We start from the raw sequence: 19,652 nt of genomic DNA, 5'->3' as shown, positions 1-19,652 counted from the left end.
CACATAATCCATTGTCAGGAATGAGGCACTTTTGGTTTTAAAATCAAAATTGTTATATTTATTTTTTTTGTATTTTTTATATACCTTTTTTTATTTTAAAACAATTGGTAGTGGTAACCTACCACTGTTTATGCCTTCCACGCCCCCTTCATAAAACGCTGGAACCTCCCACGGTTTACAAGCAACTCAGTTTTTCCATAAACCGTCCCAGCCTGCCACGGTTTATGCACAATTCAGAAACCGTGGTGGGTTGCCACGGATTACATAGAATAGGGTTTTTGCACATGCACGTAACAACAATCCATTTTGCACATTTAAGTAAAGGTTTCGACCATTTTATTTAAATAAGTAAATTGCCCTCGAAATTATGTTACATAACCGAAACTGAAAAAGGTAAAAATATTTTTTTAATTAATATCTTTTATATATATTATATAATGTTATTTTTTAATTATTAATAATTTTAAAGTAAAATTGTCAAAAAATAAAAATAAGATATATAATAGAAAAAATAGTATTTTTTTTAATTAATTTTGACTAATAACTAAAAATAAGATACAATAAATTGTTTGAAAAGATAAAATATTTTTTAAATATTAGAGACAAAGCTAAATCTTAAACAACTTTAATTTACCCTATAACAGAAATATCCATTGTTTGAAACTTTGAATATAACTGCCGCATCTTCAACACCCCCACCACCAGGTATAAGCACCAAGAAAACCAGCATTATAAATATTGATATTGAATTTTCAACGTACATTTAATCTTTCCCTAAACAATTCCAATATTATTTTCTGATTTTTGGTACTCCTGTCTCCTACCATATGATCACAAATCTCCCAACTGCCGCTATCGTATCTATATGTAATAAATAGCACAAACTATAATATCCAATTTTTTTTAAGCTAAACTATAAAAATTTCAAATTTAATGTAAGATCATTTTTCTTTCACATAAAATAAAGTATTATTTTTTCTAAAGTTGAGTCTACACATGTATATATGTATAATATTTTGCTAAACAAGTGATAATAATTACATGTAGTTATCACAAATATAACATAAAATTTCGAAAATTTGTAATGTTTACATTAAACTATACTTCTTGTTTAATTTTAGCAATTTTTGAATTCATTAAAACCAAATTAGGAATTAAATAACCATAAATACATAAAAGAGGTTAAATAGTAATAAAATAATAGGATATAATCTTGCATGTGTTTTCTTTCTTTCTTTCTTTCTTGTTGTCTTTCTTAAAGAAAGTGTACGAAAATACGAATATATACTATTAATGTAAGATCCTACCCTTTTGGTTTCTTGTCACAATTTTAGTTCTTTTAAATTCACGGATAAATCATTTTGTTTTATGTTAGAAGTAAGATGAACCTTATTTAAAAAAAAAAAGAGTAGAGTTTTATAATAGACTTATATTCTTTAATAAATCTAACACACAAATTTTGCCAAGTTTGTAAACTACTGAGTTAACATAATATTAGTTCCTTATAAATTTAGTCACAAGGAGGAGTAATTTGTGAAAGTTCTAGTTTCAAACTACTTTTTAGAGTAGTGTATGTAGGGACGGATCCAGGAATGTTATCATGGGGGGCCAATAATATATATAATATAAAAAAATATATGTAAATAAATTATAATGTAAGATGCATTACAAAAATATACTGATAGAGAATATATATTTAAATGCAAAAAGGTGTACTTTTTACTAACGAAGTGGTACACGTCGATTCTTCATATCATAAATTCATCGATAATAGAATCTGTGTCAAATCTTCAGCATCTTCTTCTCATGTAATCAAAAGACAATTAGCAAGCAATTCATCTTCCATTTTGTTTCTGAGTCTATTCTCCAAGCGAATCAAACGATCAATCAAAGGATATGTTAAAGACTTCCTGTCTTCGTTAATCCTTGACATAACTCCGAAATTGTGCACAAGTTAGTTAATTCAACATGATTAGGAACATCAAGTTCATAATGTTGAGCTTGCATTCTAATGAAATTTCTCTTGGTCACTGAAGTCACTGGATAAACCGTTCTACTAATTCACATACTTTGTTGACACTGAAGAACTTATAATTATCTCTGGGATCTAAAGTTGAACTTAAAGTAAGCAATTCCACCATATTATCATTGAATCTTCCATTAAGCTCTTGCAATTGTGTATCAATTACAACCAGAAATAAATTAACACGGTAATGATGCTCTACTGAAATTTGATCAACAATTTTGCGAGTCCGGCCTCTTCTAGGAATATGCAATGCATTCATATCAGGAACTTCAACTTCATGTTTCTCACAAAATAATATAACTTCTTTAATGAAAGCCTCCCAACTTGATTCTCTCATTCTTTGGATTAAAGTCTTCGTAGTAGAAACCAGAGTTAAAGCATTCAATATGTCTTGATTTTTTCGTTGCAAAGCTTGACAAAGATCATGACTAACTTCCAAAATATTTCTCATCAAATGCAAAACAAAGACAAATTCAAAGGATGTGATAGCATCATAAGCAGCACTAGCATCACCACGAGTGGAGAAATTACCTTCTTCGGTGCTTTTTTCAAGAACTTCACAAGTAGCATCAAACATGCATAACAAGCTACGTACAGAATTCAAATGACCCCATCTAGTACTCCAGCTCTTTGCAAAGTACCAATTGATTAAGTCCACTACCTGTCACAATTTGATCATTGGCAATTAAGTTGCAACATTATTTGCTTGAGCAACCTTAACTGATCATGACGTTTAGGAGAACAGTCACAACATTCACAATTAGTGCAAGTTTTGAAAAGAATTGATGAACATAACAAACTTCTTTGGCTGCAGAAACAAGTGCTAATTGTAATCGATGAGCAAGACAATGAATGTAATAAGCAAAAGGGCAATCTTTCAAAAATAGAGCTTGCAATCCATTCCATTCACCACGCATATTACTAGCTCCATCGTACCCTTGTCCCCTAAGATTTTGGATATCAAGATTATGACGAGAAAGAACTGATGAAATTTCTGTTTTCAATGTCAAAGAATATGTATCAGAAACATGTATAAGATCAAAAAATCTTTCTTGAACACAACCGTGCTTGTCTACAAATCTCAAAACCACAGACATTTGTTCTCGCTTTGACTCATCTCTTGCTTCATCAATAATTATACAAAATTTAGAATCACCAATTTCTTCTCGAATTGTTGCACGCACTTTTCTAGCAAAGATATGCAATATATCTTTTTGAACACTGGGAGATATATATTGAGCATTTCCAGGAGCATTTTCAAGGACAACATTATGAACATTCTGATTACAGGAAGCTAAAAGCTTAATTAACTCAATAAAATTCCCCCTATTCAAAGATCCAGGACTTTCATCATCGCCTCTAAATGCACATGCTTGAAATGCAAGCCATCGAATAGCATTAATAGATGTCTTCAACCTTAAACGGTTATTTGCAATAATTTCATCACTATGCCTATCAAGAACTTTGTCTATATGCTTAGATTGAGCCATCAAATCATCACAAGATTTCACACATAAATTATGGGGAGAATTAGCAATAGAACCCTCATGACATACAAATGCACAATTTACCCCATTGTTTACTTTCTTCCAGTTACTAAATCCTAACTCTGAAAATGCATTTTTTCCATCATTGCGAGCACCATAATGTTTACCAAACAAGTAGCAAGGCAAACAATAAGCAGCATCTTTTTCTGGTGAATATTCTAACCAACTTGGAAATTTCTTAAACCAAGAAGATTGAAAATATCGACGGTGATTGTTGTTACCAGAAGCTGGATAGCTAATATTTGTTGGTTGGTATGGCCCAGCTATTATGTATGCTCTACGAATCTTATCACGTTCATTGACATTATACTGCCAAATTGGACGTCGCTTTCCTGGATCCCTTTCTAGTAAAGAGATATCAACATCTCTTTCTAATCTTGGTACTTTAGTTTCTTGTTGATATGTATTTTGAGTAAGATTAGAGAGCTCACTTACTTGACCTTCTTGTGAAATAGGATTAGAGGGTTGGCTTGTTTGAACTCCAACATTATCAGTAGCTTTTCTCTTAAAAATTGCATCAATTTTACTTTGCTTTTTCATTATAAAATGTTCTAATTTCTTTTTACCTGAAAAAAAAAGAACTCAAATAATTATATACTTACATGAATAAACAAAGTCTAAATATATTTTATTAATTAAATATCAATAATAATAATTTTTTCACTAAATCACTATCAATTTTATTAAAAAATAAAATAAAAAAATAAGAAAGAATAAATCTTAAAAATAGGTCAATAATTTGTCTATGTAAATACAAAAGAATAAAATTAAATTATTCCATAATAAAACAATGTACTTTATTAATTAATAATTTTATGTAATTATATAAAAGAATTGAAAAATAAAATAAATACCTTTTTCACTGGCAATGGCAGTATGACCAAGTGAAGACTGAGGACGCCGTCGCCGCGTGTTAGGAAACAAAAGGATTAGAAAAGAATAGAAAAGGTGAAGATACAGCATTAGTTTTAGGGATTTATTTAAATTTTAATGTTTTATTTGTATTAGGTTGGGCTTTTAACTAATGACTATTATTTTTTTTTTTAAAAAGCTGGGGGGGCCAGGCCTCTACTTGCCCCCCCATGTATCCGTCCCTGAGTGTATGTATGGAATTTTATTGAATATAAGGTAAAAATAAGCTTTTTTTTAATAATTTGATATTTACTTTTGGTGTTGTCTAAGATTTTTTTAGGTCTAAATAATTTGTGAAAGATAAATATTTGGTGAACAAATTATTTTTAAAAATAAATTTAACTAATTTTTTATTTTTTTAATTAACTTTTATCTGTTAATTAATTATTAGATTAATTTGATTAAATTTAATTACCAAAATGATTTGGTAATGTAATAATATTATCGTATTCAACATATTTAGACTAAAACTTCTACTAAGATAGATTGGCAGTATCATATTCTGTGTGTCAGTTTTTCTCAAATGCCACGTAATGCAGAAATCTTTATACCAAGCGTCCCTTGGCTTTTAGTCTAAAATCTAAATATCTCTTTCCAAAAAATATTCGGTTTTTATTCTATATAGGACTTCAACTTTGATACAGGTTTAACGTTTTAAAAATTATTTAATTTTAGCCTCTAAAAACTTATAACAATCTAGTTTCAAGACTTTAAATAAATAAATTATTATTTTGATGTACTTATGTATAAACTTTTATAGGAACTTAAACAAATATATTTCTTTAATACTGGACTAAAAAACTAAACTAATAATAAACTGTGATTGAGGTATTTTTTATTTTTGGAGGTAGAATAGGAGGTTAAAAGTCTTAATAGAAAGATAAAATAAACAAAACAAAGTAAAATTAATTAATTACATCGTTTTAATATGAGAGAGTTAAAAGTATTTAAAGATTATGAGTTGTATTCGAAAGGAGAGAATAAAAAATATGGAGTCCATACGATAAATTCTGTCCCTTCTTAACTAAGATATCTGCCATTCGAATTCACTTTTCAAAAAATATGGTTTCAACTCACCTGTGCGATTCTTCTCACAAAAATAGCAATATCCTCAAGGAGCGTTGCACATGAATGTTGACCTAAACATCTATTTTTAATAAAATTTATGGTCATTTCAGAGTCCGACTCAACAACCACAATATCAGAACTCATTAGTCACGGCAATTTCGAGACCTCTAATAATATCCTATAGCTCCGCTTGCGTGATTGAGCAGCTGCCTATATTATAAGAGAAACTTATGACAAACCTTTCCAGTTAATTACAAAATACTCCTCCACAGCTTGCATTTCTCGTATGGCTGAAGAAGAATCCATCGAAGTTGATCTTAATGAAGTTCTCATTTGGGGAGAACCAACGAATCAAGTCTCAATTAGTATTGATCTTCTTTGAGATAATATTTGCCTTCATCACTGCACCAAACTCATAACTCCTGTTTATAATAGACTCAGTAATCCTTATAAGATTAGAATTCTTTCTTTCGAATACTTGTTTGTTTCTAGAATACTACAGTGAGGATAAAGTTACTTCGAATTTCACTGATCAATTATCAGAGAAAAATAAGTTTCTAATGAGCCAATCGATATGATTCAAGCTAAAAAAGTATCCAATGTAGTTACTGAACTATAATAAATTCTAGACAGTTCTAGTAAAACGACAATCACGAAACACATGTATAGACCTAAACATAAAAGCTTGTGCGATATTAATTACAACGACAAAATACTTATATATATATATATATATATATATATATATATATATATATATATAATAACAAACTTTTCATAAAAGATATTTATTTAGTGTATACATAAAACTTCATAGAAAACTAATTTTAGATTTATTTAGGTTAACTAATTAGTTTATTTATTTGAATAAGTATTGCTAGTCTAAATATCTTATTATGTATGTAATAAATTATTAGTCAATAATAATTTTTTAAATAAAACATTCATACTCATGTAACATACCATGAAAAGAAAATTTTATTATAATTATTATTATTATTATTATTATTATTATTATTATTATTATTATTATTATTATTATGGGTTAAGTACGATTTTGGTCTCTAAGGTACAGGTTAAAAAATTTTTTCGTTCTTAAGCTTTTTTTGCATACAAAATCGTCCCTAAGGTTTAACTTAATTTTAAAATCGTCATTCGGACCGAAATACTCTTCTCCTTCTTCACCAAAATACCCAGTTCTTCTTCTCCATCACAGCAGTATCTCTTCTTCTTTTTCTTCTTCTTCAACTAGAATTTTAACAAAATTTCAACTATAATTTCAATAGCAACAACATAATTTCAACAGCAGCAACAAAATTTTAATTAACAGATATAAAAAAATCAAAACAAAAATTCATCTGGCAAATATCAGAAGCAGAAGAATGGAATAGAATCAGAAACAACATAGAAATAGAAGAACAATAGAATCAGAATCAACAACAACAATGTGATTAACAAAATCAACAAATCTAACAATGCAATTAACAAAAAAATAAACAGAAGTAGAATAATCAATTTAATTAACAAAATCAAAAACAGAAGCAGAATAATCAACTTAATCAGAAACTGAATTGGAACCTAGAAGCGAGGAGCAACGGTGGGCGACGAGGAGCAGCGGCGACATGCGACGAGCAGCGGCAAGCTAGAGAGAAAGAGGAGCTGCAGCAAGATCCAGTAGTGAGGACGCGAAGCAGCGACGAACGACGAGGAATAGTGGCGACCGGCGAGCCTGCGAGGAGGATGAGCAAAACGACGACGCGATGGACGTTCGTCCTCTCTTGCTGGCGTCATCGCCACCCTCCCTTTACCCTTCTTCTTCTTCCCTCCCCCCTCGCGTGATTCCCTTCTCCCCACCTTCCCTTCCCCCTTTCCCCCCCACCCCTCCTATACGTGATTCCTTTCTCCCTCTCATCTATTCTCTTTTTTATATATATAATTTTTTAGTTAACGTAAGACTCCATATTTGAAAATTAAATAATAAATTATTTATGATATTTTATTTATTTGAGAATATATTTTCAGAGATTTTTATATTAATTGAGTACTTTTTATTATTGATTTAAAGTTTTTAGTAATTGAAAAGTAATAAGAATTTTATATGCTTTAATTTAAATATTTTGATTTTAAACTTTATTTATGATTATAAAAAAATAATTTAATTATCTCTAATTATAAAATTAGAGCATTTATTTTCAATTACTCTATTACCCCTAATTTTATTAAAAATACCTATACTAGCCAAAGATCTTTTTCGCAATCAAAACTCTAAATCCCTAAAACACACCCTCCTAACCCTAATATTCACTAACAGCTGCCATTCACCCCCCCAAAACTCTCACCCAACGGGAAAGAAAGAAAAGAAGAGAGAGAGATCTTGAGTGATGCTGGGAGAAGGGAGAAAGGAAAATGGAAGGGAAACTGCGACGGCGCTGCTGAGTCTCGCTGCCACCGCCAAACCACCGCGTAAGGGAGAACAGGAAGAAGACGCCACCACTGCTGCCAGCTTTGTCACGCTGGTCATTTTTGCCATCGTGTTGCCTTGCCGTCGTGGGAAAAAGGAGATGCGCGAGCTGAAGGGAGCTGGAGGACTGCTGCCGCCGTTCGTGTGTCACCATCGCCATTGTCGCATCCTCCATCAGCGCTGTTGCACGCGAGGAAGTTGAGGAGCTTGTCCTCGCCATATCTGCACCGACGTCGAGCTGCTGTGCGTCGCAGAACCTTCCCAGAGCTATCGTCTCCTACCGCCGCTATCATGGGCCGCATGGTTGTTCCCCTGAACTGTCGTCGCTATTGTTTGGATCGCGGTGGTCAAAACTATCGCTGATGGAGTTCAACGGAGCTGTTCGGGGGTTGCTGCCACTCCGTTGTCTCGGTTCCTACTTAGCGCAGTAAGTTTTTTTCCTCTGAAATCCTTTAGTCGCTGTTCTGTTATCTCATGCTAAGGTTTTGCGACGTTATTTGTCATACGGTTGAGTATTGGCGCTTGCATATCGCGATTGGGATTATAGTTGTTATTGCGGAAGCGTTATGGAGCTTTGGTTGCGGCTGCCACTGCTGTGGGTCAAGAGAAAAAAGAGTTTTGTTGTGTAGTTGAGTCCCGATCGAGGTAGGGGCACTTTTTTTAACTTATTTTTCTTTTCAAGAATTATTACAAGTCGATATTAATGCAAAAAATATATTTGTTATGATTTCGTATGTCTTATAAATTGAAGTGAGTTGTCTTGAATGAATGTAATTGATTGCTTGATTGGTTTATTGATTGATTGAAGATGTTTAGTTGGATTTTGTACTTGGTTTAAGGTTCTTATGATGATGATTGGATTGTGACTGTTTCTGATTATTGAGTTGGTGTTGTAGTAATGAATGAAAGATTGATTTGAAAATCTGATTCGTAGTTGAGGGATGATTTGAGATTTGGAAAATAATTTGATTTTAGAAATGAATTGAGGTTTGTAAATGATTTGATACTAGAATTCGTCTGATTTTGGAAATAATGTGAAAAGAGTTTGAGAAATGGCTTGGTTGGAACCCGAGAAGGGTGATAAAAGTCCGAGTTTTAGAGAACATATTGCTGAAATTTTATAAGAAATTGAAAGTTGTATTTTGGTTAAAATTGATTAAAGAACTATTTTATTTGATTTTGATTTTACTAAAAAAAGGAGCATGTTTTAAGGCGTTTTAGCGAATTTCTAAGAATTATTGAAGTCTGTTAAATGAGTTTTGAATCTTTTGAAAGGAATTTAAATTTAAAATGGTTTTAAAGAAAAAAGGATTTGAAGAGCAAGTATTGAATAGAATATTGTAAGGAAAGTGGGAATGTTTTGAAACTAAGAAGGAATGGATAAAAAGACAATGAATGTGTCAAGTTTGGAAAGGACGGTGGTCGATCCCGCTTGTATATGTTTTCTCGTTGGTTGCATGTGACATGGCACATATTTCTTCTAATGGTGACAGGGAACGTATTCCCTCTAATAGTGATAGAGCACTCTCTCTCTAATGGCCAGCCGATGTGCTGAGATGTTAGTGCGCAACCTTGAGACAATATCTGGGTTACCTACCGGATGTGTCAGTTTCTGGTAATTTAACCGAGACGTGAGCTCACGGCCAGTAGGACAGGCATGCATCATGTTGTATTTGTTTGCTTTGTTTGGGTGTGCTTAAGTATTTTGACTTGCCTATCTGATAGATTATGATAACTGTTCTTTAAATGTATTTGCCTTGTATTTATTTGTGCTTGTAATTGATTTCTGTTTTGAGTATTTGGTGGTGGATTGATGATAACGGTGATAGATTTTTTTGGGCCGGAGGCCGAGATTTAATTATATATTAGGTCGGAGGCCGTTATTGGTTATGTTTGGGCCGAAGACCATGATTGGTGGGTTTTTAGATTGATTGACCATTTGGTATGTATTGAAATGTTATGCAAATTGTCGAGATTAAATCTTTTTATAAGAAAAAGATATCAAGTTGGCTTTTTGTACTATTAATTGCTGTGGCTTAAAAAGGATTTATAGGACGAACGAAGATCCCTATTTTTAAAATTCATTCTTCTTTTTGTACGTATCCTCTTATGACCATTCTTAAACCCTCTATTGAGAATCTGTGAGGACGATGTTTTTATCTCCTATAGATTTACTTTTTCAGTGACTGATTTAAAAAATTTTGACGCGAAACCATGACTGATCTACAAACTTATTATATATGATTGTACTTTCTGAATTTAGTTTAGTTATTAGATTTTTCCTTGATAATTATTGTTTTGGTTATTAGAGGGGTAAGATTTGTATTTGAGAATTGTTGAATATGATCACATTATATATATATATATATATATATATATATATATATATATATATATATATATATATATTATGTGATTATATTTATGTGATTACGTGGTTTAAAACAAAAGGATTTTTCATTTTTATAATTAAAAATTCAGTTTGTATCCGCAAATGCTCAATATTAAATAAATATAATACTAAATTAAAGGGGTAGAAGTAGGTAGCGCCTAAACTTTTAGTGCAATCATGAGATGCCAAAAATTAGGATGTTACAGTTAGGGGTAATTTGGTAATAAAATTTAAAATTTAAGTAAAAAAGACAATTTTAAAACTAAGTTAAACTTTATGAACGATTTTGTATGCAAAAAAAAGTTCGAAATGAAAAAAAATTTCGCCCTGTACCTTAAAGACCAAAATTGTATTTAACCCTATTATTATTATTAGGGTAAATCACATATATAAACCAAATACAAGTAGATATTACTCAATTCTACCAAAAGAGAAAACGTTATAAGGTTCTACTAGAAGAAGAATTTCATGTAGTTCGAATGAGGCTCATTCGAATTACAAAACCCACAGTAATTCGAATTAGTTAAATTCGAATTAGTCAAGATCAACGTAATTCGAATTAAACCAATTTGAATTATGCATGTATTGAATCCATGGAGTTATTCGAATCACATTGATTCGAACTACATGCAAACGTGACCCACACTAGTTCAAATTGCTCTAAATCGAACTAGTCCACCGTTTTGACACACATAGTAATCTGAAATAGACTGTTTCGAATTACAAAACTTTTTCTATAAATAAAGTTTGAATTGAGCTCATTCGAACCACAATTCCAAACTCCTACCCCACCAAATCCTAGAGAAAACTCTTTTCCTATGACTCCAACAAAGTGATCAACATCACATTCAGCTGATGGGGATAACCTATACCGACTATATCATTTGGATGGGGTCACCCACATAGTTCGTGTCATCAATGAAAAGGTTAGTGCGCACTTGTCCTTTTAAAACATGATTTAATGTGTTGTTTTTATATTCTTGCCTTTTGTTTGTTATAATAGTAGTTGTTATTTACCGTTATTTAGTTAGATAGAGTTGTTATATTAGTGATTATATTATTGGTTTATCAGTGAGTACAAATAAATAGAAAAGTATGAATAATAAGAATAACGGAAGGGGAAACTTAGTTAGAATAAGATTTTCTTTGTTAACATGAATAGTAATCATTGAGGTAAAATTTATATCTTACCATTATAATATTTTTAAGAAAAATTTTTTAAGAGAATTTTTTTTATTAGGCCCAGTTTGATGTATATATGAAGTTATTTTCCATTTTAACTCGTAACATTATTTGTTAGAGTACAAGTTGTATTATTTAGATTAAGATACGCATTAGTGAATAATGTTATATAAATATGTTTTTAGGTAAGAGACAATCTGATACGTTCTTTATGCAGCCCAATCAATGTATCACAAGCATGCGACGACAACAGGGTAGGCGCCTCGATGAGAGGTATGTTCCATACTTGCAGATGACAGGTTTATACCATCTTGCGAGACTGAACGAGAGCTTGTTTAGGCTGATTGAGCTATTGGTCAATGCATTCGTGGAGTGCTGGCGGCCGGAGATGCACACACTACAAGAAAATGGTGCATTTGTAACAAAAAATTTGTATCAAATTTAAAATTGTTACAAATTATGATTTTTTCGTAACAATAATTAGTTATTGTTACAATATAAGAATATTTTATAACAACATAATTTCTTTTGTTACAAATTATATTGGCTTTTGTATCGAATTATTATTTTGTTGTAAAATGTTATAATGTTTTGTAACAAAAGATTATATTATTGCAAAAATTTAAAATATTTTGTAACAAAATATCTATTTGTCTCAAAAGTTCTAAATATTTTGTAACAAAAAATTAATTTGTCACAAAATATAATATTTTTGTAACAATTTATTTAGTTGTCACAAAATTTAAAGATTTTTTGTAACTAATTAAAAATTTTGTTTCAACATATTAAATGTAAGACTTCGTATTTTTTAAAATTAACATAATGAGTTATTTATGATTTATTATATTTATTTAAAATTTTATATTCAAAAATTTATTTTATTAAAAATATTTAAGTCAAATTAATGATGTTTTGAGTTTAAAAATATTTTAAAAATTAAATAATAAATCATATTTAAAATGAATTTTTAAAAATTTTTATATTAAATGGACATTTTCTTATTTATAATTTAAAATTTTAATAATTTAAAAAATATAAAAATTTTATATAATTTAATTTAAATATTTGAGATTTTTAAATTTAATACTTTAACTTTTATGAATAAAAAAAGTAACTTGATTATCTCCAATTTTATCTTAATTAATGTTTATTTAAAAATAATTTATAAATTAATAATAAAATAATATTTTGAAAATAATTAATTTAATTTTTTTAATTCTTAAAATTAGTGTATTTATTTAAAAATATTTTAAAAAATTTATAGTTAAATAATATTTTTATATAATTATTATTAAATTAAAATTAATTTTTAATTACCTTTATTTTTATTAAAAATATTTAAAATTATCCAAACCTTAACCCTAATACAACTCACACTCACCTCACCCCCTAAACCTAGCCGTCAGCCCTCCCCTTTTCCAAAACATTTAGCCAACAAAAAGAAACGAAAGAAAGTAAGAGAAAGACAAATAGAAACAAGGGAAAGAGGAGGCTCTAAATCCTAAAAATTAGTCACAATTCCTTATTTAAATTCTAATATCACAATTTTTTAATTTGTGCCCTAAATTAGTCACACACACACACTCAGAAAAGGGAAGCTCAAAGGGGGGAATAGAAGGAAAAAGGGGGCGAAGAAACAAAGAAGGGGAAAGAGGGACAAAGAAAGGAGACGCGACGAGAAGAGGAGGAGAGGGCTGTTTCAGTCACCACTGAAGCCTCCAGTGTCGTCATTGCCGCTGTAGACCTCGTCCTAGCCACGAAGAAGAGGAGGAGGGGCGTTGTTTACGCCTTCGCCGTTGCCCTGCGTTGTTACTGTCGAGAAGCAGAACGAGATAGATAGAGACGCGAAGGAGGATGCCGGAGGCCACCACCGCTGCCATTGCCGTCGCTGGGATCGTCGAAAGCTGCCATGACCACCACTGAGCTCCACGCTGGAATCACTAATGGAGGTGTCTTTGTTGCCTCTATTTTAGTTTAGGTCCTTCACTCCTTTAACTTGTTCTACTTCCACTTTTACTCTACTGTTATCCTATTTCTGCTATCTTGTTTCCATTCCATTCTTTGTTAGTTACCGAAACTGTGATTGTTGCTGCTGCCAAAGTGGGCTGCCGGAGTTGCTAATCGGACTCCATACAACTCGCCATATCTCCATTTATTTCTGCCTGTTGCTCAGCCATCACTAAAGCCCTCTGCCACCACCGGGAGCCAATACTAGAGCTACCGCTAATAGTTTTGGTTTGATCTTTTTTTTTATTCTAGTCTATTTACACGTTTCTCTGTCTTTGCCACACTTGTTTTGATTTGACTTTTGTATATGTCCTTGTCTTGGATTTTTTGAAACTGTTTCAGCTGCTATAATTGATATTTATAATGACGTAGCTGCTATAAGAGTCGTCAGAGCTGTTGCTATTTCTGTGGAAATTAATGTTATCGCCACTGCCTTGTCATAACCTCGCCTCCGGTTTCTTTTAATTGAGACATCGAGGTAAGGGTTTAATTTTAAATGGTTTTAATTTAAGAATGCCCAAAAGGTTTATTGAATAATTGCAAATAGGTTTAATTGTTGTGAGTGATTAATTGGTGATATAGATGTTGAATTGTGCCTGTGAAATATGTTTGGAATTGTTGGTTAGTGATATTGATTGATTATGTGGATTTGCAAATTGTTTGATGAATAATTATTGAGAATTCTGAATTTTGGTGGATTACATTGGATTGGTTGCCGTTAAGCTGGTTGATTGATATATTGTAGTAATGGTGAACTGGTTGATTTGGAATTGGTTTTGAGAGGTGTTAAAAGGGTTGAATTTTGAAATACTAAACTACTAGCTGAAAATCTGAGTTTTGAAATGAAAAAGTAACTATGAAAGCGAACCAGCAACTTAATAGTGATAAAGAGTTTTTATTTCTGTCAACCATCTCACCTTGGCTGCTTTGCACTAAGTGATAAAAAGGTTTTTGTTTGAGGGAGGGGGATGATTTACTTTATTTGTTTACCTGAAAGGACTTTGATATTGCAAACATAGAGAAATTATGCAACCGTTGGTCTCACACAGGTCAATGGTCTCAACTAAATGCAGAAAAGTCCTTTTATGTTGGTGAGCTATCTATCTTCTTCCAAGTGCTTTTAGAATATGTTTTAAATCTGTTAGTTTTTATTTATTTATTTTATTTTTTTCCACAGCATTGAAGTTGAGATGATTTATATGTGAAGTTGATTTTTTTGTCCCGTACCAATTATTTTGGTTACTTGAATAATATGTATTTTGTTAGTACTTGACATGCAAAATCACGAGTTGGAGGGCAAGATGATTTTGAGACTACTATAAAAGAATATTATGACTCGATTCATCATGGAAAAAAGCCTGGTTCACGAAGGAAAAGAAGAATTAAAGAAGTTGATTCAAATCACTTCCATCCAATTATTTCCCAATAGGGTTTTAAAAAAGGAGGAGTTGCTTTATTACTTGGTATTTGCCGTGGAAAGGTGCATCACAGTTTTAGCATTATAGTTTTACTCACCAAGTTATCGATTATTTTGAATTGATATATTATCAGGCTAAAATTATATAACGTCAATTATGCGCTTGTACTTTATAAGTATTATTGATATATCGGAATATGTAGGGCTTGTATGTGCATGTGCTTGCATATGAATCTATTTTTCATTTCTTTAGTCTTTTCATGAATGTCACACATAATAAGGTTTTTAAATTACTGTTAGCTAACTTATTTGTCACACATATTCATAGATGATTCATATATTATTAGTATAGTTTAATTGTATATGCATCTATTTATTACATTTTATTTGTATCATGGTTGAGAAATGACAAATATATTATTATTTAGTTTGATAAATTTGTTTGTGTAATGGTTGAGAAATAAGTAATGAATTGGTTGTTTATGATGGAATCGTAGGCGGTGAAAATATCCAAATTTTAGGGGAGGTTTTGTCAAAATTTTTCTAAAAATTTTGGATAAAAGTTAATGGAAAAAGTTATAATTGGTGTTATATCTTGTTTCTAATTTTTTGTTTCGGTTTTTCTCATTTACAAGAGTGCTAAAATAGTGACAACATGCTACTTAAAGGACTCAATAATATTTTGATTCATAGAGACACTAATCCATGTTAGACTTTTAACTTTTGGTTGAACTTGTGTAAGAAATATTACTTGTAGAACTGATCAATATAGACACTAATGTTATTTTGTTTTAGAACAATTTTAGTTAAATGAAGTATGTTTGAATTATCTATGTTTTTCCATATTATATAAATGTTGCCCTGCTCAGTAAAGTAGTTAATATATCAGTTAATTAAAAAATTAATTTATTAAATTATGCATGCAATTTGTATTAAAAAAATATTACAAAATAAATATTGTGCTTTTGTAATTAAAGAAAAAAATGTTGCAACATCAAGTTATATTTTGTAAAAAAAATTTATGATAGGAAAAAATATATTGTTACCAAAAATATTTTGAAGATAAAATTTCGTTATCATTTTTGTAATAAATTTTAGTTTTTGTATCAAAAAAATTTGTTACAAAATATTACTTTGAATTGTAACAGTTTCATTTTTTGTTACAAAAACTTTTTGTAACGGGACATACTGCAATTGCTATTTTTTTTGTTACAAATTCTTTTTGTTTCAAAAATCCAATTTTCTGTAACAAATTTTTTTGTTACAAATATTAATTTTTCTTGTAGTGACACCTTTCATATATCATTCGGAGAGTGCACGATTACACTGCAGGACGTGGCGTACCAATTAGGGCTGCCGATCGATGGACATTATGTTAGTGGTTGTCTGACAGATTTTCAGACGTACATCGAGGGTGGTCTTCCAGCTTGGGTGTGGTTCGAGGAGCTTCTGGGTGTGTTGCCTCCTGCGAACTGCATCTAGAAGTTTGCAGTGAAATATGTCTTCATCACTTTGTACTGTACCCCGCGTCGGAAGCTATATATCTTCACGCTTAACACGGCCTCCTCTTTATCCTGAAATTGCTGACCAACCTGAAATTCTGATAGACCTCCGGTACCCTGAGTATCTCTGGCACCAAATCCAATAAGTTCCCCAGGAATTCCCTCCTGTCTCATGGCATCCAAGTCCAAAGATAAAAAGTGCGGGGGTACTGCTGAGTCCCTGGGCTGGATGCTCCTTCAATCCCAACTGGATTACTCGCTGCTATGTCATCACCGCTATCATCGACAATGATGTCCAGCTCCACATCATCAGCGTCATCATCATCTGGCAATGCATCATCCATACCATCCGGTGTCCCACACTGTAATGAAACCGGCGCCCTATCAACAATACCAACTTCTTCGTCACCACCGCGGTTGACATCAACTGCGAAGGACGGGGAGGCAACCACCATTTTCGGAGGTGCAATCACAGGCACAGATAAAAATACACCAACAGGTCTCGAACTAGAACAGAATGCCGTTGCTGGAGCTTGGGTATTCCGGTTAGAACCACCGAAGCTAAAGACCACATCTACGAGCTTAGCCAAAAGCTCCGGTATTCTGACCTCGGCGAACTGCCTACGATAATGGAACAGAACCTCCAAATCCTCGTCACTCTCTATGACAAACGAATCGTATTTTAGATCATCTCGCAAAACTGAAATCGGAATGTGGTAGAATAACTTCTCAACTCGTTTCACGTCTTGCAACCCCAGTTTCTGTATTATAGAATTCAGGAACTCAGTGAAGCTCGTTGTATGTTTCAGAAAAATATTGAGGGGATCCTTATTGGTAAACTTAATACCAGAACGTGTTTTTTTCTTAATAGACCCTCTATAGTACACTAACACTAAAAAACTCTCTTCACTAGCCATTGTGTTTCACTCTAATGAGAAAAATTTACGTTCACACCATATTTATACACGCCGGTGGCTTGATAATTCGAATTAGTGTGATTTGAACTGCTCTAACAAACCATGCATGCATAATTTGAATCGAACTGATTCGAACTACCATAGGATTATATGCATGCATAATTCAAATTGAACAAATTCAAATTACAATTCCCTATTAATTTGAGTTGGTTTAATTTAAATTATTCTTGGTCTTGCTAAATCGAATAGGTCTCATTCGAATTACATAATAATCTGCTTTTAGATAATCCAGATAATGTTTTTGACTTTGATAAAATCGTATAATTTCCTCTTCCATTTAATTTAATATTGTATTTTATCTTTATTATTATTTAGCTTATATTTTTACAGTAATTAAATATTTGTTATTATTTATTATGTGTTATAACGTTGTTTTGCGTCTATTAAAATAGTATTTATCGATAATTGTTTAATTTCTATTAAAATTTTTAACATTAATAAAATATAAAACGATTAATATATTAACGATTATTTTTAGGTAAAAATTTAGGTGTAGTCGATTTTACGTGAAGTTGATAAGTGTGAGTCGTTAGATAATTTGACTGATTTGACCAAATTTTTATCTGACGACTTTTAACTATCAACTTCATATAAACTCGACTGCACCTTAATTTTCATCTTATTTTTGTTGATGGTTAACAGTAATTACCGTTAAAAAATTTTTGTTTAGTTACATATCAGGGAGAAAAGTTTCTCTTTAAAGTTCGGCAGCAGTGTGGAAATTCTGATTGTAAAACTGAAATTTACTCCGAAATTTGTGGAGGAGTCAAAAAACTTAAATGTTGCGTAAAATAATAATAATGATGGATAGGTCTAGAAGAAGGTAGAAGTTGGAGGATGGGAGGAGAATGGGGATGATGACAAAGACAGAGACAGAGAGATGAAAGGCAAGCATGTATGTGGCATAATCATAGAAGGTTTAATAAAGTATTGAAGGATCAACGGCGGTTCAAGGTGGCCAAGTGTACCGTTTTCATTATCAGAATGTGTGTCAGACATTGAAGGCCACCACCACACACCCATTTAGTACTACGTTTGTGTGTGTCGTGTCCTTTTATTATTATTTGCTCCTTAAAGTGTGGCAATGCCTCCCCCTTACCCTAAAAATTTCATATAAATGCTTACCCCTCTCTCTCTCTTCCCATTCTTCTTCACATGGCTAAGGCCCCTCTTTTCTCTCTTTCTACTCTTTCTTTTGTTCATATTGAATTATTATGTTGATTCTCCTAATCTTACTAACCCCTCAAAAATATTCTCAATCCTTATATGGCTTATCTATCTTCCACGTTTGCTTCAATGTAACCCATATTGATGCCAATATTCTTCTTCTTTTGTGTGTGACACCAATGATCAATCAAAAATATTCAAGGCCAACAGAATTTAATATTTATGTTATTATTTTTAATTTAATAATTTAATAATATATTGTAATTTATGTTTTTAAGGTAGCGTTTAGTGGAGAGACAGATACTGAAAGACTGAGACTGAGAGATAGAGACTAAAAGACAGAGACTGAAATAAGTTTTAATATTCTGTTTGGTGTCAAATGAGAGACAAAAATTGAAACAAGAATAAATTTTTAATTTAATTTGTACAAAGAATAAAATTGAAATTAATTAATTAAAATAAGAGTATTTTAGGTATAAAATGTTATTAAAGTTTCAGTCTCTGTTTCTAAAAATATTAGTTTCCTGTGTCCCTACATTTTGGAAGTACTGAAATACTGAAATTTTAGAGACAGAGATAAAAATTTTAGTACCAGTCTCTGAACCAACAAACATGATAATGTGTCTCAGTCTCTTAGTCTCTGTCCCAGTACTGCAAAACAAACGCTACCTAAATATTAATAATTATTATTAACTAAAAATAATAAATTTTACTGACTTTTTAATATTTGTATAATCAATTATCAACTAAAAGAGATATTACTAACATTATAGGAATAAAGGCACATTAACTCACCAAATATGGAGATAAGGAATTATTGAAAGCTATGTTCCCGAGATAAAAAGAAAAAAAATTAATTATTATAAATAAATACTAAGAATTTAAATTTATTTTTATATATATAATAATTTATTAACCAACAATAAATATTAATTTATAATCTGTCAAATTAAAAAATATGGTGTCAAAATGTTGATATGTTGGTTGTACAAAC

At 31.3% G+C, this 19,652-nt stretch overlaps 2 protein-coding genes across 2 annotated transcripts; both read right to left on the bottom strand.

The window, feature by feature from the left end:
• Window positions 1-2,036: 2,036 nt before the first annotated feature.
• LOC130981262 (uncharacterized) lies at window positions 2,037-8,316 on the bottom strand. Its single transcript, XM_057904866.1, has 3 exons — window positions 8,166-8,316; window positions 2,827-4,139; window positions 2,037-2,687 (listed from the first exon to the last, which is right to left on the bottom strand). Exons 1-3 carry the CDS (start codon window positions 8,314-8,316, stop codon window positions 2,037-2,039), a joined length of 2,115 nt encoding a protein of 704 aa, XP_057760849.1.
• Window positions 8,317-16,684: 8,368 nt separating this feature from the next.
• LOC130981261 (uncharacterized) lies at window positions 16,685-17,431 on the bottom strand. The gene has a single exon (XM_057904864.1). It carries the CDS (start codon window positions 17,429-17,431, stop codon window positions 16,685-16,687), a length of 747 nt encoding a protein of 248 aa, XP_057760847.1.
• Between the last annotated feature and the right edge of the window lie 2,221 nt (window positions 17,432-19,652).

Source organism: Arachis stenosperma, chromosome 5 (assembly GCF_014773155.1).
Source record: "Arachis stenosperma cultivar V10309 chromosome 5, arast.V10309.gnm1.PFL2, whole genome shotgun sequence".
Taxonomy (NCBI): Eukaryota; Viridiplantae; Streptophyta; class Magnoliopsida; order Fabales; family Fabaceae; genus Arachis; species Arachis stenosperma.
Note: the sequence above shows the minus strand (reverse complement) of the source record. Positions and strands in the feature narration are given on the sequence as shown.